Source organism: Mchenga conophoros, linkage group LG2 (assembly GCF_057382185.1).
Source record: "Mchenga conophoros isolate Kocher_MC1m ecotype Shallow Benthic linkage group LG2, M_conophoros_male_GT1.1, whole genome shotgun sequence".
Lineage (NCBI taxonomy): Eukaryota > Metazoa > Chordata > Actinopteri > Cichliformes > Cichlidae > Mchenga > Mchenga conophoros.
The window spans coordinates 38,458,239-38,483,155 of record NC_140527.1 but is presented as its reverse complement, the minus strand read 5'-3'; the positions used below and the strand labels follow the sequence as shown (position 1 = coordinate 38,483,155).

Below are 24,917 nucleotides of genomic sequence, written 5' to 3'. Positions count from 1 at the left end.
GGTCCAAATGAAGTTTAAGACACAAGTAGGCATCTAGAGAGGAGTAACCTTCCACACACCATGCACGAGACACACCATCTGTTCTAGTGAGAGGTAACAAAGTCACCGTCTGTGCAAATGTTCGCCATGGAGTCTGGCACCAATTGAGCATCACTCTATTTGGCATGGTATCGGTGACACGCTTGCCAGGTTGTTGTGACTACATACTCCTAAATTTCCTTGCATGTTTAACAGTACAATAAAATTGTATGGTGCAAAGTTTAAGCTTTAAGCTTTAATAAATCACATTACACTTCTTTAACAGAGAAACACAATTCTGTTACTTAAAAGGAGACGGTCTAAGCTGTTTCAAATCTGTCCTTAGTTCATTAAGGTGCAAAAAAAGGGAGAAGAGTGAGAAAGCAAATGTCTCACAGAGAACAGCTACTGTTCTGTTTGCAATCAAGTACAGACATGATGTCACTATCCTGGGAGCTGTATGTATGGGATCCTTTTAAGTCAACGCTGTGAATGTTTGAAGGTGCAGAGAGAAGCCACCCCCATTATTGAACACTAAACATGAGCTTTTGCTTCCAGTTCTAACCCACCGTCCACCTTAAAACAAGCGATGTGTTGTTATTTATTGTGTTTGTATGTTGTTGTATGCAGTTTATTTACGCTCGTCATGAACATGAATACCATGCTAACTGTTCTTTTTCCAGGGTGGAATGATTGCACAGTATGCATCTTTAATTAATCCAAGAAGACTTGGGTGCTGAAGTTTGAACTTATGTTTATGTGACAGGTGAGACCTGAGTCTGGGAACCGCCCCTGGTAGGCGGGGCTAGGTTGTTCCCTTTTATAAGCACAGGTGCAGGTAGTTAGTCCATCTGTTGTGTGAACCTGGAGCTGTGTGAATACCTGGTCTACGCTGTGCTATTTGGCCTTTTTAACTTTTCTATGATAGCTTGGTGTGGATTGCATAGCCTTCTGTTGGAGCAGTAGGTCACAGAAACCATTCTGCTTGAGTTTTGGTAGAGGTTCAAAGTTATTTGCACCCCTGTGGAAACTTGTAGTGGGCTCCCACCTCTTGGATGTTGATTACCGATACTTACTTTAGTTACCTGGACACAGGTAACTGAAAAACGGACAAAGTGGCAGAGATATTCCTTCTGAGGTAAATTCTTCAGTGTAATTGATGTCCTGTTTTCATTTACAGCTTGCCAAGCTGCTGCTTTGCCAGGGTGGATTTCTGGCTGTTGGGCCGAGGTCCTTATACACTGCTGGCTGTTGTAATTTGTTTTAAAACTGGTTTAACTTGACAGTGAATAGCTGATGACAATTTTAATGGGTGTTGCTGTTTATTTGTTTATTGTTATTTCATTGTATCAGCAGGCACCAATTAATGTATTGATTGTGGCTTAATCCTTATCATTGCAGACAGTGAAGGTGCTGCGTGGAAGATGTAAACCTCTGATCACAACTGTAAATAACCCAAATATGTTAGAAATGAATACGAGAGAAAAGGTAAAGTAATGCGTAAGTTCTTGCTGAGCACATTTTCCTGCTGGGAAAAGTCAGATGATCGGCAGCAGAGGAGAACAAAAATCTTCAACTTGGGCAACAAAGTAACAAAATTAAATTGAAAGCATTGTTTGCTGTGGTGGATCATCCACCCTGGTACAGGTTCAAGTGAGTGTCATTTGTTTACAACAGCAGAGAACAAAATGCAGTTAAAGCTTCTTCTCAAGGACAGAAAGGTCTGATCTCATATTATGGTAATAGGTATACAAGAGAAGTGATTAGTACAACATAACTGAGAACAAACTGGCAGTAATTAATAGCAAAGTCACTATTTAAACATTATTGCATTGTGTATATAATGTTTCAATTCAGTCGTTGTCTTGTGGCTATTCACTTGGCTACTTTATCCTTAGTATGGCCTGGGGGGGGTAAAGGTTGCTGTTGTGGTGACTACTTAGAGCACACATGTGTGAACTACTGTAAATGGCATGCTAAGCTAATGAAGCCTGTGTGTAAGTTCAAGAAGGTAGCTGTGTGATCACTGATCTGCCTGCTTCCTGTTTGGCTGCTGCTCTTGTTTCAAAAAACGCTTTCACATCTTTACTCTATTCCCATCATCTTCTTGTCAGCCTTTTTTCTGGGCCAGTCATCCTCCACGATGCGTGCTCTGTCAGACTCTTGTGTGATGCTATCCACCCCCCAACTCACCCCCTTTACCACATTCATGTCACTCAGATCTCCATCTTCACCTCCACCAGCATCTACACTCTGGTGGGTCCCGTTCTTAATCCAGTCACTGCTGGGATTCTGTTCTGCCATAAGTTGTCACTGGAGTCTAAACACCACAATGATTAATTCTTTATCTCAATAAATCATGTTTAAGTCATTTCAAATGCTCTTTCCTTATTGGAATATAGTGTTTGGGGATCTAACATTAATGAAGATAACAATATCCAACCAGCTGTATATGTTACAGAGTACATACCCTCACATATGATTGGGCATAATTGTCTGCTTGAAAAACTGATCCATCCTAATCCCCGGCAACCTCCTCCAACTCATCCAGGACAGACACCCAGACGTTCACGTGCCTGAAGTGCCCAGGACACATCCTGATCAGATGCCTGAAGCAGTTTAACTTGCACCCCTAATTCCCCCTGGAATGATCAAGCTCTCCACCCCGCTCCAACAGAGAAGTCAGACATCTCCAGAGGAAGTCTACGGCTGCTGGCTGCATCCACAATTCCATCCCTTTAGTGCCTACCCAAAAATCATTATGTCAGGAGTCTTCCTCACCTGTTGTCTGCATCAATATACCACTAGACAAATCCATGCACCAAGCTCTTGCTCTTCTATCCAAATTTTAGTTTTAGGCTACTAGATAGCCCTGCGACAGACTGGTGATCTGTCCAGGATGTACTTCTTGCTCCATTGCACCTGGGATGGGCTCCAGCTGCATCCCATGACCCTGTAATGAATAAGTGGAAGAGAATGGATGAATACGACATCTCTCTGAGCTAAACTAAAGCGTTTTAATGTAGCTCTCTAAATTCTTTGAGTAGTGAAATTCTTTCACACTGTCAAGTGTTTTTTTTTTTTTTTTGTATCAGCTGTAGGCCTTTCTTTTACTTTTGAACTCCTGGTTTTGCATTACGATAGATGCTCCTCGGGACAGTATGGTGTATTCTTCCTTTGTTGTACATGCTGCCTCACTGTTGTACTGTCATCAGCAATAAAACTAAACTACAAAGTATGGCACAGAAAAACAATTAACTAAACAAATAAAAGTATCCATCAAATAGGACACTCTAGACTAAAGTAAAAGACAATGAGGATAAAATGCTTTGATTTTTCAAGCAGAAATCAGCCTGCAGTGAATATGGCTGCTAAATGGTTTCAAGAAATATTTACAAAGCTTCTTTTCATCACCCAGTTTGGTGATTTTGACATTAGTGATTATGGGTACAATAACTAATCCCTCATTAATGTTGTCCTCACTGCTCTGTGTCACAAGGATAGGAAATCAATGAACCTTCGCCTGAAGCAAAAACTGAGAGCTGTCCATCTCCCACCTTTAAATGGCACCTCCTCTCCAAACTGAAAGATCGTTATAGAAGTAAGAAATTCTGGATCTACTGGCAGTAACTTAGTCTCTAAAGGGCAACATAATCATGTTTACCAGGCAGGTCCATCTACAAGAGAACTCCTAGCGGAGGGGATTAGGATGACATTTGGTCAACATTCCCTAATTTGAGCATAAAATAGACCTTTCTGAATCCACGATAGACTTGGAAGGAGCCGGAGAATAATGGGTTATGAGAAAACAGACATTTTCTCTCTAATTCTTCCATTTACTTGGCTTTTTCATTCTTCCAAATTTAATGTTAATTTGAATTACAAATGCAGATGTACATTGCAAAGAAATCCCCATGGCACTGAGCTGCTCTTTAAAGATTCAGAAATTAGTTTCAGAGCCCATCTTCCCATGTTTAAGGACTCCCAATGGAAATGTTAATGTATCGTTCCAGAGATTCTCACTGCAAACTTGTTAGGGAACTAAAATTACAATCGTTGAGCCATAAAGACATTTTACACTTTTTCCAATGTGAGACTTCAGCAAAAAATAATAAGTTGAAACAACTAAGGCTCTGAAAATGTTTAAATGAATGTTGCTGGCTCATGTAAGTCCATTGAAGCACTACAGCACAGCAGCCACAGGCAGTAAAGATAATACTAACAGGCGGAAATGGCCCTTCCGAGGTCTTCATTCTGTCTTCCATACACAGCTGGATCATCCTTTTGGACCCTTGGTTGCTTTATAGACACAAACACGTGCACAAGTATACAGTAAAGCATACACACTGAGGCTGATCCAATACTGTGACTCTTTTGTTATCTGCTCCTCACCAGCTTTGTTTGCATGGATCATCTGGAAACTCTATTTGTTGCTGCCGTTTTGGAGATGCACTAAAGTGGTCAGTCAACAAACTCTAAATGCACATCCTGGTCCACTGATGTTCTCTTCCCTCTGAACCATAAAACGAACAGATGGTGCGAAAGTTGAATTCTTAACACTAAAGAATCAATAACTGTCTGTTTCAAAACAGTGAACAGCTCTGAAAATTGAGCACTGTGGGTCAGGCTGTCAGTACTGATCGGGAACTGCATCCACCTCTCTGTAGGGGGCAAGCATTAAAGGTTTTCCGTGAAACAAAAGAGAAAACTTTATAGTTTGATAAGACTGCAGTGTATTAATATTGTTTGAAACATGTGACTTTCACACTGGTATCCAGGTGTTGTCCTGTGATTAGAAAAACGATTTTTCTGTCTTCAGCCATCAGATGGTGTCTCTCGTATTTATCTTATGTGTGTGTCTATATTAGCTATCTCATCAGTATCTTCTAATAATGATGTTAGGTTAGCATATGTCAACTGTTAGAGCTCGTACAAAGACGCCTAATCAAACAGACTTCTGGTTGAGAATGCCCCGAATGTGCCTTTTTTGAGAGTCGGTATTGTTATTAACCTTTTGTTCGGCTTCTTTAATAACATTTGGGGAGCTCAAACACTTTCTTTATTAACTGGCTGCAAAATCGCATACTTTTTATTATATAAGCAATTTGAATGGCAGGTGTTAGACCTTGAGGTGATGAGACAGGACAGGGAAGTGAACAGTAGGAATTATAAAAAAGGGAGCTCTTTATCTCTTAATGTTTCATGGAATTCAGGTAGCGTTTAAAAGTATAGAGTCAACTGCTTGAAATATTCTGCATTTTTTGGGTTAGAAAATCAGAAACTGTAAGGAAAACACGAGATGCTCAATAGTATCAGAGTAAGTGAAGACACAGTTAACTACTTTCGCCACACCGTAGGTCCTCTGAGTCATAACATTATAGTGTTTCTGTGAATTAACGTCTCATTTTCACCGCTAAGCACTGACCACGTAAGCATGCGGTTTAAAATGGCCCTTCCTACACAAACAGTCCCCCTCCTCCCCGTCGTTGGCAGTGGTTCTCCCCAGCACTCTGCATCTCTCCAGCAGCGGACTCAAGGACCTGTGTGACCACCTCGACGTGCAACAGAAGGCTCTCTGACAATACCGGACCGTACAACGCACAGGACAACTTCCCCTCACAATATTACGCATGGCTCTGCCTTTGCGCAAAAGCGCGACTCTAACAGCGACTTGGAAGTAACTGATGGGATTGTAAGACAAAAAAGACAGGGGCAACTAGAAAAAGACGATTTGAGGATTTTTCAAGAGGTTATTCTCTTTGCGCAAATAATGATCTCCAAATGCATAAAGGGGCACTTCATTCTTACCGTGTAATTATCCTGCTGTAGGTGTAGCTCCGACGCATAACCAGAAATTCAAATTTGAAACGGAGATGGATCTGTGGGGAGTTTATCTCTTTCATCTTATAACTTTGGGTGAGTAAAAACTTGTCTTTTCTATTAGAGCACCAATTAACCAATGTCACCTGTCCTCGCCCGGGAAACAAAGTAAAACAATCACGGTTCGGGTTTTGATTGCAAAAAGCTGATGAAATGAAGTTGGAAGGAGTTCATCGGTCGCCCCCTCCTTGAGCCTTTAGCACGGCTGTATGATCACAACTGTATTTCAAATCTTCCCGTAAAATGGCATTTAATTAATCAACAATAACTCAAGAACGAGAATGATAAATTAGCGCTCTTCCTCAGTCTGTGTGGTCGGCTATGCAAAACGGATATGCCTACGTGCACGTGCTTATTTGTGAGCGTCCGTGCGTGGATGCTTTTGGTGTAGGTGCATTTTCCCACTACAGGTATCGATGTGTATAGTATCTTTGCCTTAACTTTTGCATTTATACGAAATACACCATGATACATATCCACGTGACATGTGTTCATATACTGAAAAACGTTAAATGGCTCTATCAGTCAAAATATCCTTAAATATACATTTTCAAACTTTAAATAGCAGAATTTCTTCTTTTTCTTTTCAAGTAAAGCCTCTAAAAGTGACCATCAGCAGCAGTACATCAGTCATTGCTGTGAGTGTCACTGAGGTACCTGCTCTCTGTGTAATTGAATGGAGCTGGAATATTGATTTTTTTTTTTTTGTGGTAACCGTCCACTGTCTTCAAAGAGAAGAGCAGCTTGTTGTTGGGTCTCAGTGTCTCTTTGTCATTATACACAAATGTGTCAATCTCAGTCCTGCTGCCACAGTGTTAACTATTATGATTATACCCACTGATGGCTGCAACACAAGGCAGCATCATGCCCATTTTAATTGGCACCAGGTTTCCTGCTTAACAAAGACAGTAAAAAGCACTGTATCCAACTCCTTTATTCATTATTAATATCCACATTGGAGGTCTTCATTAGAGAAATGAAAGAAGATGCCAGTAAGAAATGCTGAATGGGAAAACAGTTTGCTCAGCTTTTCTCTCCATATTGACCTGTGATGAAAGCACTTTATTTTGGCATGATCTGGCTGGTAATGGATAACTGGAAAAAGACAGATATGACCATATGCCTTGTAGCAACTCCCAATTTATATTTCACTTCACAAACCTGCATATTCATGTTACGATTTGAATATTTTTCATAAAAAAGCATGTCTTTATTCAAAAGAAAGTCTGTCTAAGTCTGCTTAGCCATCTGCTTAAATTAATCAGCCAAGATCCAACTGTAAAAGGTCAGAAAATACAGCCTGGTTGGATGACTCAACTCATTTAGTCAGCCTTGTGGGCAGAAAAATAAAATCACACATTACCAAGCTCTCCTAACTATTCCAGATACCTGCAAGTCAACACAGAGTGATCTCAAAATGACCACAATTTTGCAAGAAAGTGCTCTTAAACCGAACACCAGGAGACGTAGTTCTCAGCTGGGAATTGGGCCATTAGAGGTTGGCGCTGTCAGATTATTCCTCTGGGTTTGTTGCCTCACTTTCAAATCAAGTTAGAACGGTGAAAGATTTTCGTTCCAGCAAAGAACCACACAGATTTACACCATATTAGGATGTAGTAGGGCACTTTGAGGCATATGTACTGGAGTGCGCCCTGTGTGTGTGTGTGTGTGTGTCATTTCACTTTTATTGTTCCCTTGATAAGAACCAGACGTGTTTCCTTAGGGGCTGAACTAATGAGTCAATTAATTGGATAGAGTTAGTTGACAGCTTTAAACTCTTAAGTCTATTTTCCCGGGAACATGCATGCTTTCAGGTTATCACAATCTAAGCGTTTTTCTCCTTTGTTTTTTCCCCCTTTTCCTTTCAAACACTTGGCAAAACAAATCTGACAAGCTGTTTGATTTTTAGTACAAATAAGTGACATATTTTTCAACGATAATAATAATAACAAATTAGTTGCAGCTTTATGCTTGTTGGCTTGGTTAAAAGAGCTCTGGAAATGACTTACAAATGGTTCCATTGGTGCTTTTTCATTAATTAGCTGCACCTGGCGAAATCTGGTTGGTTGGTCTGTGACGAGACACAAACAGTGATGATGTTCGGTCCAGACCTGCAGGTACTGAGGAAGACATTAATCTCGGAGAGGGTCAGTTTATGCATTCGGAGGACTTATGGAGTTCAGAGTGAATCAGTCTTCCTGCGCTGTTATGGAAAGCTAAAATGAATCTGAGGCTAGTAGTTGACTGTCCGAGCTTTGATTTTATCGTGCGTGATAAATGTGCGCTGGTGTTCACTGACGGGTCCACACCGAAGCTCAAAATTATATAGAATTAAGCACAATTGTGCTGTGCAAGTCTTTTTAAAGGTTAGATAAGCTTTTCTTTTAGTATAAACTTGAAATGGAAAATTGTATGCCACAGTTACATCACAGTGATTTCATATCAAGGTGCAACTCCCAATTGCAGGACAAGGTGATTGCATTTAATATTAATAATAATAATAATAATAATAATAATTAGTAGGTCTAACTGAGTGAAAGCATCAGAAGTGATCTCTCAGACTAGTAATAGTTGCAGTGAAAACTCAATATCAGGTGACAAGAATGCAAATGTATTTCTCTTCTAACATTTTTCCTGATTAAAGCCTGTTACAGCGTTTTAGTTCATCTTAAGAAGAAAGTGCACAGAATCGATCATTTAAAAGCACCTTCTTCAATCACAGCTGCTTCAGCACCCGGTTTAAGCCTACCATCATGCTATATTCTCTGATTTAATGGTTTTGACATTGTGGGATATGACCTGTGTCTTTAATGGAGATAGATAAGTACTGCCACGCATGCTATTACCTAGCATACTGGCCGGCCTCTCGTAGGGGGATTTGTCATGAATCTCATTTGAAGCAGGTAGTCCCCATGGCGAAGAGACAGCCCATCACAAGCTTTCTTCTATCCTACGTGATGAAAGCCCATGCTTCTTCTTAATGCCACTTTAACAAAGAAATCCCATGTAGGACACAAGATGCATGTGAACCCTAACATCAATGTCACGTAAGGGCTAAAAACCCTGTCTCCATTCCCATTCTGGCTAAAACACAGATTATATAACACCTTATGCAATTTAAAGGGATGTTGTTTCACTGCAGCTAGAAATTCAACAAATTTTATGTTATGTTTAGCAATTGTTTTATCACTCTATAAAGAATTAGCTCATTAACAGCTTAGCTTCCACAGACATTTATATGGACGTCTTTGATTGAGACAAGAATAGTTTATGTCAGAGAGCCTGAAATTTTCATAGCACTTCTCTTAGTGGCCCCTTGGTATCCAAATAACATCCAAGAGAGGAACATTTTCACTTTCTGTATTTCTTGGAACACACAGTCTGTTTCACTGTGTAATTTAGTACTGATTGTAGGGAAAATGTAGCCTGGTTCCAGAGCTCATCACCACCCACACCTCTGATTTGTTCAGTGATTCAAATGAAGTGAAATAAAATGGGCAGGCAAGGGAAGATCAACTATTCAGATGGTAGTAAGCTAAACACACACACATTATAAAGCCAAGTATCCATTCTAAACTCTATTTAAAGGGAATCAACAAAAACGAGTATACAGACTCTTCCACATTTCCAGCTCATAACAATAAAAATAAAAATAATAATAATGGATTGGATTTATAAAGCGCTTTTCCTAACATCAATGACACGTAAAAATAGTAGTTAGTTTACATAAAAATAAACTAATACGAAAAAATGACTTGCCAGCATAATGTAATACAGCAACACTGTAAACTGCACTACAAATTTCAAGCTGACCATACATCTATACTGGTTTAGTTTTAGTTGGCGGTATTGTACTTCATGTTATGTTTTGTGTATTGTGTCTATGCCATAAAAATAATATTCAGTTTTTCCCTGTGAGTTTTGATCGTCCATCCATACATCCATACATATTCTTCCACTTTTCTTTCATGTCAGTGTCACAGTGGGGCTGGATCCCAGCTGTTATAGGGTGAAAGCCAGGTCGCAGGTACCAGTTTGTCACACAAGAGAGCCATTCACACTCAGTCAGTTTACTATTCCCAATTAACCTAGTGTGCATGTCTTTGGGCTATGGGAGGAAGCCAGAGTACCCTGGGAGAACCCACGCAAGCTTCTCCCTCCCAGCTGGCAGATTCAAGTCCAGGACACTCTTGCAGTGAGGCAACAGTGCTGACTGTACTGCCTGCAGTTTTAAAGACCATTTAGGAAACTTAGTGGCAGCTGTTAGCTTTAAAATTATGTCCTCTTTTATTTCATTTTCTTCACTGCCTGACTGTTTAACCAAAGCCACAAGACAGTTATAATTAGGGGTGGGTTTTTATAATCGATGAATCGATTAAAATCGATTCTGGCTTGGATAACGTAAAATCGATTCATTAAAATCCTGAATCGATTTTTTTAATATAAATTTATTTTGCCTGAAATGCCAGAATCTCTGGTGACATCTCACAAAATTTCAAGAACCACCAAACAGCTAAGACAGTAAATGAGAGCAGGAACACGGATTCTGCACAAAGACTTAAACACACAGCGCGACCCGCGGATCAGAATCAGTGAGATGTCGCCTTTCTCACGGTCGGGGCTGAAAGCCGACAGCTCGCTGATTCTGATGTTTCGGCGGGTCGGCGCTTTGTGTTCACGTCCTTTATGAGCCGATTCTAAAGCTGTTAGTTTGATGTCTCTCCAAACAATATTGACCGAACCAGCAGCAAAAGAAGATCCAAACTACGCTTCACATAAACATCGTCATGAATTCACTCTGACTTTTGCTGTTTTGCTTCCACTGCCATGCACAGCTCTCTCCCTCTCTCTGTACTTCAAGAACAGTTTCGCTTTCTTCATTATTCGCTTGCTTGTTACACAAGTCTACTGTTGCTTACAGGCTGTCGGCCGCTGTTTTTTTCCCTTTTACATTCTTCCGAAAAGAAAACCTCATTTCTGCCGTTCAATACTGAACAAATTTAAACTTTTTAAAATTATTCAAAATGCAAAACGCTGTGTCTCTAATAAAACCGCTGTAACTTCAGAGGTGATGTTCATATGTTGATTAATGGTTTTCTTTCGTTTTTGATGTACTGCAGAATATTTTTATAAAATCCAGGCCAGGAAAATCTCCTTCATGTTTTTCTGTTTTATCCTCAGCTACCTTGACACAAAGGCCTCTGCTGTGACGCTCACACCTGTGATAGAGTCTTGCGAGTGTCAGCTTCCTTTTTATTGATACAAAAATATGTAAATGTACTGATCTGAATTATAATATTTCTGACTGTCAAAATTTCCCAGATTTAAATCGAATCGAATCGAATTAAATCGAATCGATTCGGGACCTTGTGAATCGGAATTGAATCGATTCTAGAAATCAGTGACGATACCCAGCCCTAGTTATAATTTCACTGTTACCATTTAATTTTAAATGTTAATATTAAGCACTTACCGAAGCGATAATCATTTGGTTATCCAGTAGAAAAAGGACGTAAAGTACCATTTTGTACACAAAGCACTTTTTAATATAGAGCAGCAGGTGAGGACATAAAGGAGAATAAAATTATGGAATTCGGCACAAGTGAAAGTTGCATTAATAACTTAATGCATCTGTCCTAAATACACCTTTGCTGAGCTCTATATTATTAGACATCAAGAGTTAGTGTTGCATCTAGTGAACATCAGTCTACAGAATATAAAATTATAAAAGATGCGAGTTTTCATCTATCAATACAGTACATTTGAGCAGCGGTCACTTGCTGGCAGAGCAGGAAGCTAAACGCTTCAGAGACAGAAAGGCTGTTACACTTTTCCTGTGGGCTGCTTCTCTTCTCCTGCTATTCTAGGAGCCCTTTGAATGCCTTTGTATTTAATTATTGAGGTTTCAGAATCTGCTGTTAAGCTGGCACATTGCCATTCATCTGATGTCAGTCAGTCTGATGGCTCCGACCTTTAACGGGGACATTATTTAATTTCTCATCATCTTCCTATAATATTTAACTATGATAACTTTAAACAGTACATAAAGTTTGAGAGTAAAAGAGCCACTCACCGTTGGACTGTCTAAAAGTCTGAGACAAGCTGGGGGAGGGTTATTGCGAAAGACATGCCATTGATTAGGAGTGATGTATGTGGGTGAAAAATAAATGAGTCTGAGTTTAAAGCCCTAATCCATTATTATAGTCGGGTGCCCCGAGTTATATCACTGGTACCTCATTACCGAATGTGTTTACACTTTAAGATTTATGTGATTGAAGACATTCTATTAGAGGAAAATGACCAACAACAGGTAATTTGGAGACACAGTATACAATGCCTGTCTAACATTAGCGGTCTCATTTTCCTGTTTTCACAAATCAGTCATGTCTCATTTGGTTATGTTGTTCCCTAGTGTACTGAGATCTTATTAGGTGTTTCAAGCTGCTGCAAGCAGAATTTTCATATTAACACCAGGTCAGAAACAAATCACTTTTGTATATGAAAAGTTTTTCTTACTTTGTTTGTGATGAACACACAGATAACTCAGACAGCTCTACAGACTCTTCCTGCAGTTCTGCAGAGCATTTCAGCAAGGCATCATTAAATAGTCTAACAGTGCATTTAAATTACACATAAACAACACTCTAACCCAGCTTTAACTCTTCATGTGTTATGTAAACTTATAAAAAGCTAAAAATGTAAGAACATGAGATGCCAAATATGCCTGAAGTAGCATCATTTTACACGTAACACAATGATATTGCATTTGGGTTTCCAGCCAGCAACTAAACAACAGACAAACAACATTAAGCTACTTGCATGGTGATCACAAAGGATTGCTAGTATTACATATTTATCCTTTTATGATGCTGGAAACCAGTGCACAGGAGAAAGGAGAACGAGCATTGGAATTAATTATGTTGGGATTTGCAAATACATAAATTAATCTGAATTTTGTAGGTGTAGTAAATTTAGTGAATGAGTAAATATCCTGAAATGTAAAAAGCTTTTAACGATGCTGTAAAAATCTTTAAGAGTTCTCTCCATAATGTGATGAAAGCCTTTTATATACCTCTTGGTAAATTCAGTGGTGCCACGTTCGTTTTTCCGCATTCTATGAAATAAATCTCAGACAAAATGTATTTTTCCAAAAGAGAATAAAAGAATATTCATCCAGGTGAACTGGTTTATAAATTAGCTGTAGAGGTGAATGTGAGCATGAATAACTCTCTCTTGTTTTTGTGAGCCCTGCGACAGACTGACAGCCTGTCATGGTTGTATCCTTCACCTCACCCAGTGCTAGAATCGGCTCAAACCCTGTCCCCACGGCCCTCGGTTCAACAGAGCTATGAAAACAGCCATAATTAAAGCGTACTTGAATACAAGTCAAAGGTAAAAGAAAACTTGTCATTCATGATTTTCCTTCTTTACAGTTGTGATATGAAATGGACTTTTTCTAAATGATAAAACCTGATGAAACAGACCCCACACAGTGGTGGGTTCAGCTGACAAGTGAAAAGTCCAGTGTTCACACAGCCAGTTCTTTGTCACTCTTCTTATGTAAGATTTAACACTTATTGGGAGGCTTTTATTGCACTTACAGTTGATCTAATTCATCTTCACTTTAACTGTCACTTATATGCTCCATTATATGTGTATGAAGAGAGACAACGAGAGAGGGAGAAATACATACATATAAGTGTGTGTTTTTCTCTTTGTGTTACTTACAAATGAATCCCAATGCTGTAAATTGTAAGTACATATACTAAATGCAGAGTGTCATGTTACCCAGTGAATGGTAAAAGTAAGAATGTAAGGATAAGAATAGAATAATCCTTTAATTGTCCCACAAGGGGAAATTTGGTTGTGACAGCAGCCAAAAAGACACATATACAAACAAACAGTACACAGAGCAGAAACATACACAATTTTTCTTACATATTTACTTTAAGGACAATGGTTACTATATACAGAGAGTACTGTACCGTTATTAAATTAAATAAAAATAACTAATAAGAAGAAGAAATAAGAAGCTTTAGGATTATAATGATATTAAAACTGTAGACATTTGCCCCAAAAGTTGATTTTGTTCATCTGGATGTAAAGTTTTCAGTTCAGTTTGCTTATTAAAAAAATAAGGCAGCATTAGCTTGTTTAGGCGAACTAGCCAGGGAGCTACTAGTCAAAACTAACCAGTGCTCTCTTCATGGCTTTGCTGTCTTACTGACTCAAGTTTAAAAAACAAACCTAAAATCTAAACGTAAAATAGATGTTAATATTTTTATAGCCTAGCCTATACCCAGTATAGGTAACTAACAATCAAGCGACACAGCACAAATGCTAACTATTTGTTTTTCTTTTTTCTGTCAGCATTGGCACCGCAGCTTTCTGTGATTACAAACTGATTGGTTGAGGTAACTGTTGCCCCTGGGTTTGATGCAAATGTTGATCACATAACAGCATCAAGTTGGGAAAATCAGGATGTGCATCTGCATCAGTATCAGGTCTGAACAGTTAGGATAGATGGATGCCTGGACACTACATATACAGAGTTTATTTTCATTTTTAAACTGTTAATCTACCACCTGAGTCAGTCTGAGCTCTGCGTGGAAACCTCATGGAACAGTTTTCACACACATTACGCAAGACTTACAATTCTTTATATATTTAAAGAAATCTGGTTGCAAAATGTTTTTAAAGTACAAATAAAATGTACAAAAACAGAGAGCTATGCTCCTAGGTGCCAGAATAAGACTGGCTTTCCTTCCATACATAATTACAAACTGAGATGCAGCGGCTGCTTTATAACTGACTTTGTTATATCAGTCCAGGATCATGCAACGGCAGCCACTAACAAAGGTCTGGGCAGGAAAATCACTGCGGTTTAAGTTGGAAGAACATTCTAGCTCATGGATAAATGCTTTTGAAGATCAGTCTTACATTTTGTTTTGTTTTACCGATATGTATTGTTGAGCAAGCAGTTTCTTTTAGTATGAAGTAAATTTGTGAAGAACCGGTGAGGATTTAGTAAAATAACACACTGTTTAAAACAGCTATAGAAGACTATCCATCCATCCACGCATCCATCTTTGGTTGTTTATCCGAGTCTGTGGATAGACCTCGCTCTCTCCAGCTCTGAAACCAGGATTTATGTCGATGGAGGCAATTTGTTCCTGGTAGGATCTCTTAAGAAAAACTGGCGCTGGGTGAAGAACTGACGTGCTTCACAAGAGCTCTGTGGCAAAAAACAACAGGCCATGTTACCTCACTCAGATTGGGATTACTAAACCAATATCCCAGTTGGTTTAGTAACTGGGATATTGGTTTGGTATAGGTGAGCATCTGTGGTCAGATCTTAGCCCCCGGGGTGCGGTCGCGCACAGCCCAAATGAGCCACATGAGCCAACACTCCTGCCGAACCAACACCTGCAACGGCTGTAGGGGCCCACTCCAGTGTGGATCAGGTGGCAGCCAAAGGTGGAAGCCTCGGTGGTCTGGTTGCTGTAACCATGTGGAATTATATTTGTGGAAAAACTGGTGTGTGTTAAAACGTAATCACAAGCAAATAATTCCATTTTAGGGGTGTAAGGATTTATTGCCACTTGTTCAGTTAAATTCCTCATGTGTAACTTAAAAAACCCACAAACTCGGAGCCAAGCCCACAAACTAGCCATCATGCATGTAAGAGTATCTGCTTGGCAAGAAAACTCTTGATAGTTTGAAGGGTGGAGCAAAGAAAGAAGGGCTCTAATGTGATTGGTCAGTTTCAAAGAAGTGGCACCACAAACTCTAGGACTGGGAATGATTGACAGTGTGAGTTACGCCGTGGCAGCAGTATAAGTGCTGTTTTACACCATGTTTGTTAACAGTTTGAAAATAAAGTTCGACAAATTAACTATCAAAAGTTAGTTTTTGCTGTGTAAAAGCAGATATACTGTTAACTGTCAATGGATTACGTTATTGCTGAAGAAACTGGAGGGTTATGAAACCGCTGCACTCCTGAGATAAAGACACAATAAATTCAACCGTAGTTTGAAGGCTTTATTTTCTTTACTTTGTTCTCCTTTTAAAGCTTTAATTGCCGACTGTCATATTTAGCAGAATTAAATCAGCTTGTAAATCATGGTATGATTTTGCTTCAGTGAATCAGCAACTACTGAAGGGCAGGATTTAGGATCCTTCTTTCACAACTGTTAAAAGTTGACAATCAGTGGTCACTGGTAAATCAATGAGGTCTGATCCTTAGAGAAGATAAACTCTATTACACCTCTTTTCAAAAGAGAGGCTAAGAAGCACTAAAAACACTCAGGCGAAATATTACTTTTTAAATTGAGTAACAGTGATACAGCTGCAAAATGGATTTCTTCAATCTGCTTAATATGAACGCTGAAAACTGCTGAGGATTACAAAGTTTAGAGGCACAAAGTGAAAACGATACGTAGACCTGATCTGACTAAAAGGTGCATTAGACCCGTTAGCAAATTCAGAAGATGGCTCTGAGGTTATAGACATACAGTGGCCTCTAAGGGCCAAACAGAGGCTCATTAACTCAGAGTCTGTCAGCGGTTATCGAGAGAAAAAGGACTGTTCCAGACAAGTAGGCATGGCCCCATTATGACACAGTTTCAAATGGAGGGCTTAAGCTCCATTTTTTGCTTTCCTCTTGCATTTCTGGGCCACTGCTAGATCTATTTGGGGTGAGTGAAGTTTCACGAAGATATATGGAGGTGAATACTCAGGACAAAGACCCAAGACATACTTTTTGGTCTTCGGTAGTTGTTTTGTTTTATTTAAATGTCTGTAAGCTAGCCTTAAATACCTCTGAGTCATCAAAAATACATTTTTATGAGATTCAGAGTGGTGTAATCCTCTTACAAATTATAAGATTAGCTTATGTGGCTTTCTTAATAACATTGATCTCTCTTATTTTGATTAAATAACCTTGAGTCTGCTTTGGAATTTATTTCTGAATAATATAGTGAGTTTTCTGTTTCTTCTTTGACTTCCTGGCATTAATAACGACAGAGTGTAGGCAGTAGTAATCTATCCAGTGTTTTTCCTCTCAACAGAAATGACAGCTGCTGAAATTCATTCCCTTATCCCCTTTCCAATTTTACTGTGGTAAAAGCTACTCTGTCATACACTGGTCATGTTTTTTGAAAAGACTGTATCCAGCAGTAATAGTAATTACTGCTTAAATCCGCATACTATGAAAAGGCCAAGAGAAAGTGTCTTAGGTTTGATATGTATGTTCCCCTTTCTCTAAATTAACTTCTTTTCACAACTGCTGGCCTATTATATTGGCCCAGAAGATTTAAAATATGTGGCAAAAAGTTTAGAAACCAAACTCTAATCCAGAAAAGGAGCTCAGACGACATTGCTTGCACATGATTGATGCAGCTTCCTTGTATCATTGTTGCCTAAAAACAGGTTTTGTGACAGGCAGGATGAACGAGCTCAGCAACGGGACTATTTGATATCTGTAGCCGCGCATATGTGTTGTAGGCTTATATGACTGCTATTATTCAATTAAAATAAGTGCTGCATCAGACTTTATAGTATTTAATTACCGTTTCGTTGTTTGTTTACAGGCGCAGGCAAGTGAATTACACTACAGTTCAGCCAGCAAATGGAATTGTTTCTTATCAGCGTTCCCAGACTAGACCATACAGCAGCCGAGTTACGACACCAAACAGTTTTTCACTGAAATTAATTCAGCATCTTTTATGCCTTAGGAGGATCTCTTCAGTTAATCAAATCAGCAAAATCAGTTTGTGCCCTTATTGTAACCACAATAAAAAGAAATGACTGGAAATTCTCGTTTGCACAGTATGAATTGAATTATTGTCTTGACCGAGAAACATGAAATAGAGAAAATGGCACTAAAGTGATTAAAATCAGAACCTACCAGCAATCTGCGGAGCCGGTCCTGTCCTCAGTCTGATCCATATGACTCAAGTTACAGTTGTAAAAGTACTGATCCTACCTTGGAGCTTTCCAGGAGATGAACATCTATGCAATACTAACAAAGACAATATTAAAGGTCACACAAAAAAATACTAAATTACCTAGCGATATAAATATGTATATGTGTTAGCTATTAACATTTACCTGAATTTCCAGGAGGAGGTGCACTCATACGATACGGGCAGTAAGTCTTAATTTATTAAAACAGACATGGATCAGTTTTCCAATAATTTTCATATATCTGACAAATAAAGACGTCTGTTCTTGTGTGCATGAAACACCACTGGATGAAAAATACAGTAGTATACATTTACCTTTGACACTTGGTGAGATGCTAAAAACATCTGCATGCAGGAGAAACCCCATCTATCTATTGAGGCTCCCCTGAAAGGTGCTGGTAATGATCGCACATTCATCCTTCAAAAATACACATTCACACTGACATTATAGTTCTCAACACCACCAGCTCAGGAGGACAAATAGTGGACAAAGTGTTTCTTGTTCTCATTTTGGTGTGAGCTTTTTCTATTTCCTTCCACAACCCCAAAACACCCAGGACAAGTGAACTGGAAACTACATTTCCCGTGGCTATAAATGCAAATACGCTTGCTCCAGCCCACTGTGACCCAGCACACAAGTAAGTGAACAGATGCTTTGAATGTTCCACCCATAGCGTCACATTTCTAAATAAGATTAGACAAAGACTGACATAAGAGCTAAACATCTTGAAAATATCTCAGATATAGAATCCTTGAAGCTGAAGTTTCAAAAAACATCCAAAATTTGATGCATTTACTTTAAAAGGTTTTTCAGTGTGTGTGTGTGTCCTTGTAATACTCAGGCGGCAGAACACAGTTACTATCCTCTGAGAACCCCACTGGATTAACTGGAATTTATCTGACAAAATAGGGACTCTTGAGCAAACTCAATGTATATCTCAGACGCAATGCATTTTATCCCACAGAGCATACTCTTGAGGTGATTAGTCATCTCATGCTTTATTGTACAACCTTATAATAAGTAGATGATAGAGGTTAGATTGAGTGTTGTTCAATTCCTCCAGAAACAAACCATTACCAAAGCAGCAGACAGGAACCGGCTGGAGGGCACCTGTCCTCGTGAGCTGCATTGGATTTACAACATCTGCTCCATGCAGCCGAGGATGCCGCCTCCGTTTACCACTACTTGATTAATTATTTCAGGCACTGGGTATGACACAGCCAACAAATTGTAAATTGCATGCATAGAAAATCACCATGTTAGCATAAGCTCAATACTTCTCAGGAAAATAAGTTATTAAATATTCTGTTAGGACTGTTTGGTTTCCTCCACATTAGTTTTAGCACAAACGTCTGATCTGAACATGAAATTATTCTACATTAATAGTGAGACTGGTTTGCTTTTCTACATGTTTATATGTAGACGGCTTCATGTCTCATTAACAGCCACGGTGAGATGGATGGTGGCCTCATTTGAAGGCCTTTGATTCTGTCACCACCCTGTAGATCCAAATCCCTTTCCACTCTATGGCTTATTAGGTCCTAATTAATTGGATCAAGTGAATGCCACTAAGCATTTGACAGCTCTCTGTGAGTGATAACTGTGAAACCAGAGCCACATTCCCATGTGAATGCCCCCGGAGAAGAATCCCTCCACATTAGGTCCACTGACTCTCTGCCACGCTCTTCCTGAGGGATCCAACCCTGCTGCTGTGATGATAACACATAAGAACCACGCTTTGAAAGCTGCAGTGTGTTTTGAAGTTATGTAGTAGTGTCATGATAAATATAGCTTCATAATAGTTGGTGAAGTCGATCAGCTTATAAACAAAAATAGTTTGATCAAACATAATGTTACATAATCATTGATTGATAGACATGTATGAAGTTAATATAAACTTACTTAAACAATCAAATTGTCATTTAAAATTGAGCCATAAATTCCATGTATTCATTATATTTTTATTTAATCAAAAAAAAAAAAAAAAATCGAAACGCACTTTGCACTGTCTGTCAATGTGAGCGCTATAAATGAATCATTAATCCTCTTTTTGGCACAGCACAGCACACTGAAAATTCAAATGCCAATCTTAGTTTAATTTCCCATACTGGTAGCCTCATTAAAAATACGCCTCTGCCTCAGACACCTTACATAAAATAATAATAAAATAAAAATATATTTTATGTATGTGGATTTTATGCATGCTGCTCGTCTTCCTGGTGTGGTCAGCAGAAGCAGAGTGCTGTGGCATCCTCTCTCCATTAGGTGTTCGTGGTAGCCTTGGGGTGACTTGTTTAAAGCGCTCAGATCTTTAGTCCGATCTTTACCGTTATAATTTTAATCCGAGTGGAAGGTATCCAATCCTCCGGTGCGTGCAGCTCAGTTAGCAAGATGGCAAAGAATTACCAAGGAATTCATATTATTAAAAAGCCCATGGCTGAAAGGGATAAGCACAACATTACATTAAAATGCAGAATTTTGCAGGTGGAGAGGCCCAGTGAGCAGGAGGTGCTACGGCTTTGAAACACTAACATGTGTTAGTGCCATCCAAAGCTGTCAAAGGGGAAATTAATGTATGTCTTTGCTGTTTACACTGTGAATAAGCAGGAGATGCTACTATCAACTTGATATGTAATGTAATGACGTACAGTGTTCTCACACTATTTTATCTGCACTACAGATAAACCCCAGAAGCTGATTTCATTTGACAGGAGTGATTGCTGTGTGTTGTGGCCCGGGACACTTGAAGAGACGAGGCTAAGCGTCATTCAAGTGGATTCGGGCACAGTAATCATGTTGCATGATCTCCAAGCGTGGAATTCCAGTGTTTCATCAGCTGTTAGGTAATTACCAGATTTAAAAGGCGTGCAAGAGGGGAGGATTTCACTCTTTCCAGAAACTGCCCCAAATAAGTCATGAACCTCATGGTTCTCTCCAAGAGAGCTTCTCAAAAACAAGGAGAAGAGTCGAGATGCTGGAGCAAACTGAAGCATACTTGGGCTCGGATCATTAAGTGCAGTGGGATTGCAGGCCAATTTTGGCGTGAGGAGGGTGGGCAAATGCACACTCTTAGAGTCAGATTGTTCAGAGGCAGATGCACGCTCTCTGGGCAGTGTAAGCTCTGTGCACAAGGAATTGCAACGGAAAAGAAGACATTTTTAATGTTGGTAATATTTTTGATGAGACAGTAAAAAAGTAAGTTACAGGATACATACAGAGTGAGTTACAAAGTGCATACAGGCATCTGTACTGTAATTAATTCAAGGTGTCGACCCCACTCATAGCCACAGCTGTGTATCGTGGTCACGAGTAAAAACCGCTGCTCTGCTGCAGCAGGAGAGCCGTGAGATGTGACACAATCAGTCATCTTTCTTCCTTGTTGTTTTTGTAGTGAGCGGTTGGGCAGGTATTACTGCAGTTATTTAAAGTTACATTTAAGGGTATTTTATAGTAATTTATGGCTAACTTTGAGAATAGCAATAAGACCATATATTTAAGCCCCTTTACACAGTAACTGACATTTGGAGCATTTTCATTTGCAGGTTTCTTTATAAAGTGCAGCTTTAAATATATCAGCTTTATATTCTTTAACCTCCTAAGACCCAAACTCTTCCATGACATGCATTTTTAATTTATCTTTGCTATTTGGGCTGATTGGGACCTGAAGAATGTAAAAACCGATTTATTTATTTATTTTACCTGATTTTTGTTTCTGAGAAAAATTAGATCCACATATGAGAACATTCGTTTTAAATTTCAATAGAAATTTAAAGTGGGTATATAATGATATATATAATGTCCTCGTAAGTAGATATCAGGTTCTTGTAGAAAAAAAAATGTAGTATTTTGGTCTAGACAAGCGTCTACAGTCTACAGTGCAATGTCACTTCAGCACAATCTCTTCTAACTATTTGGGCTTAAAAACACATAATATAATGTAAAAGGTTATGTTGCTCTCTTAAAATCCTGAAGACACAAAGCTGCCTTGTGAAAAAATAGGTAGTTTCAGGATTAATATCGAATCTAAATATTGTTAAGCCCAAGAATCATAGACACTAAACTTCTTTGACTAATTACAATCATAAGTAAGTACACGTGGAAGTCTCTTGTTAAAACTAATTTGGGCATGTTACTTTATGGCATTTCATATATTGAAATTATAACAGAGCAACCTTTTGGAAAATGACACTAAAGTCAGCTTGACATTTACAAGGAACATTTTGAATACAGTTAAAAAAGGAAAAGAAAGGGAAAAATAAGTAATTCCAAAACTTATGGCGTGATGCGCTTTATCTCTTCTGTGAATATTTTCAGGTCACGTTGTTTCCATTTTCATTTCAGTCTTTACAAATATTTATCTATCAGTGGGGATATTTTTTTTATTAAGGTGGAAAATCTCTTTAATGTGACTATACATACATTTTTGAACAAATTAACACTAGGAGACCTTGAACAAGGAAGTGGCACACACTGCATTCACTATGAGCTAGCCTTGACAGTCTTGGTATTCAGGGACAAAGGAAAGGCAGAGAAGCAATCTATGTGATTATCATACAAATGGTAATGGAGCACACACACTATAACTGAACCATATAACCTAATGTTGGTGAATAGTTTTATATTCACAGAGAAGTCTTCATTTCTCTTTGTTCCCAACTGCTAATTCAGTTTCTTTTGTCTTCTCTTCCATCAGTGTTCCACTGAAACTCCTTTCATATTGGAAATGCATGTATGATGTGGGTCCTTTCAACGTGCACTCGACCTATTCAGAAAAGACAGCTGTCATAACTTAATCTCCGGTTGTCACTGTTGGCTGAGACGTCTGTTACATAGTTCCATAGACTTCACGACTAAACTATAAATTAGACTGAAATACGCTGAAACCACAAAGCAGCGTCTCAGTTCTATTTAATCTTGGACAGGTGGGAGGTTGATTCTGGAAAGATTTTTCCCACATTTTCTAATTTTTTTTGTCTTCATAGAAACATGGGAGTCTAATGAATAATGCAACCTTCATGTATGATTACTGCCACCAGCTGATTTAGTGCTTTGATTCAGTTTGGCATAAAAAATAACTCCAATACTCATGAGCTGCGACTGTGATTAAGTGAAAGCAGACTCACATAGAGTCATGTGGTACAGGGCAGATTTTGCAAAAGAAAGTAAAGCAGCTCGATGCTGAATTAATACAATCTGAGAGATTTTATTTATGTTGTCAGTTTTCTAGCAATGAATCCTGCATAAAGCAGAATATGTTGACATATTCTGCTTTTTGTGTTACATTGTGTGTAAGAAGGCTTTGTTAGGAGAACCAGATATTTCCTACGATGACTACTCAATCTATGTTATTTAATGTTGTATCTTATTTTCAGGACCAGGGACATCTGAAAGGCTTTAAAAACAAGTATCTAAATAAACTGATGAGCCAGGTGCCAGTCTAAATGGGGTATGACACAGAAGGAGTGCAGGTCAAATGAACACGGCTCCAAAATGTGTCATTCAAGGATGATGTGGTATAGCACTTATATGGAGATTTTTTTTTAAATGAAAGCTTACACTCTATCCACTTCTTAGAGAAGACACTGTTCAGCGTAAGCCTGATTTTCAATGTGATTGCCATGAAACTTTTGACAGCTGCACTTGGTGTTAGATGCAGTTTGCTGGTTAATCTTACCACCAAATGCACTTTTCAACACCTTTGTAAATAGGTAGTATTCAATGTTGTCTTTTTAAAACAGTTTTTGCTGAGATGCTGGAGCTTTTTCGTGAAGTCAGAGTAGAATTTTGATTATAGTGTATTTCACCGAAATATGCCATATTTTTGGTCTGTATACGCCTTGCTATATTCCACAGCCTGTTAGTCTGTTTCTTAACATTTCTTAGATTCTTTTTTGTTGCCTTTGCAGAAATACAGCAAACACAGTTAATGAAGCCACTTTTTCAATTATACTTCAGCCTCAGTCATGTTTGGCCCTGCAAGCTATAATCCCGACAGTCTGTTTGACTAACTATGAATTTCAGAGCTGAAATTAATTAGGACATTGTTATGGTTTATTGCCACTGGAAGTTAAATTGAAGTGACTGGAAAAGAAAATTGTAATCATCTCATACAAAGTGCTTTTGTTCTATAAACTGTGACAGAAATGCCTAATGGGTTTTTTGTTAGAATAAAAGATAGCTGCTTCAGTCACTCAGTGTTCCTGTTTGCAGGAAAAATACGAGGATAAATCTGTAGAAAAAACACAAAACAGTGTTGAGGATCTGAAGAAAAATTTACTTAAATATAATTTCATATTACACACAGTCAGAGTCGATCAAATCAAAAGCATGAAATGATACTGAAATCCCAAAGCACGCCCAATTAAAATGCACAGTAATGTTTAAATAACTACCTGGTTGATTAGCAGTCAAAGCTTTTAGAACCATGCAAGGCTGCATGGTATGTTATGAATCACTCCTGTGACATGCTAATGAGGAGAGGAAAATGCTGAGGCTTTGCTGTCATCCTATCTTGACTGTACTCCTAGTATTTTGAAAGACTTCAGCATCTGACTGTAAATCACAAGTATCACTAACAGTGTTGTTAAGCATGATTGACAGCTCTGAAGATGACAAATAGCTGCCAGGTTTTAGATACTTGAGGAATGACTTTCACACGTCCTTTACAATTCAACTCTGTCCATAGTCTAGCTGTGTAAACAGCTCTGTTTTAACACATGCGCTATTAAAGAAGAAGTTTGTTGTTTAGCAGTGGACATTTCCAGCCTTGTTGCATCTTTATGCTTAAGTCTGTGCTGACTAAAGGCCTTTTGGTTTGTCTGATCCCTTTGTGACCTGTCATTTGAAGCTTTAAACAGTGAATCACAAAGGAACTCAAAAACTCATGTAACTGAGATACTGCAGATGAATGGTTTCCACCTATGGGTCCTGCATGATTGACAGAGTCCTTTGCTCCAGACTCTACTCTAATAGCTTAACATCTGGTCACACTGACCCACATTTCACTTTTTGTCATCATAATGTTGTCTCTAGGTGAATGATAATTTCCCAGT

General features: G+C 38.7%; 1 protein-coding gene across 2 annotated transcripts in view; it reads left to right on the top strand.

Moving 5' to 3' along the window:
• The first annotated feature begins 886 nt into the window (after nt 1-886).
• gfra4b (GDNF family receptor alpha 4b) overlaps nt 887-24,917 on the top strand; it is a 61,927-nt gene continuing 37,896 nt past the window's right edge. Inside the window, exons 1-2 of one of the 2 annotated variants that reach the window (XM_085245065.1) lie at nt 887-1,156; nt 1,420-1,506. Coding sequence is in view for 1 of the 2 variants with exons in the window: in XM_085245057.1 (XP_085101183.1) it covers nt 5,892-5,934 (43 nt within the window). In the remaining variant the exon portion in view is untranslated. Of the gene's footprint in view, nt 1,157-1,419; nt 1,507-5,549; nt 5,768-5,847; nt 5,935-24,917 lie in introns of those variants that run through there. The other variant, XM_085245057.1, reaches the window with a different exon arrangement.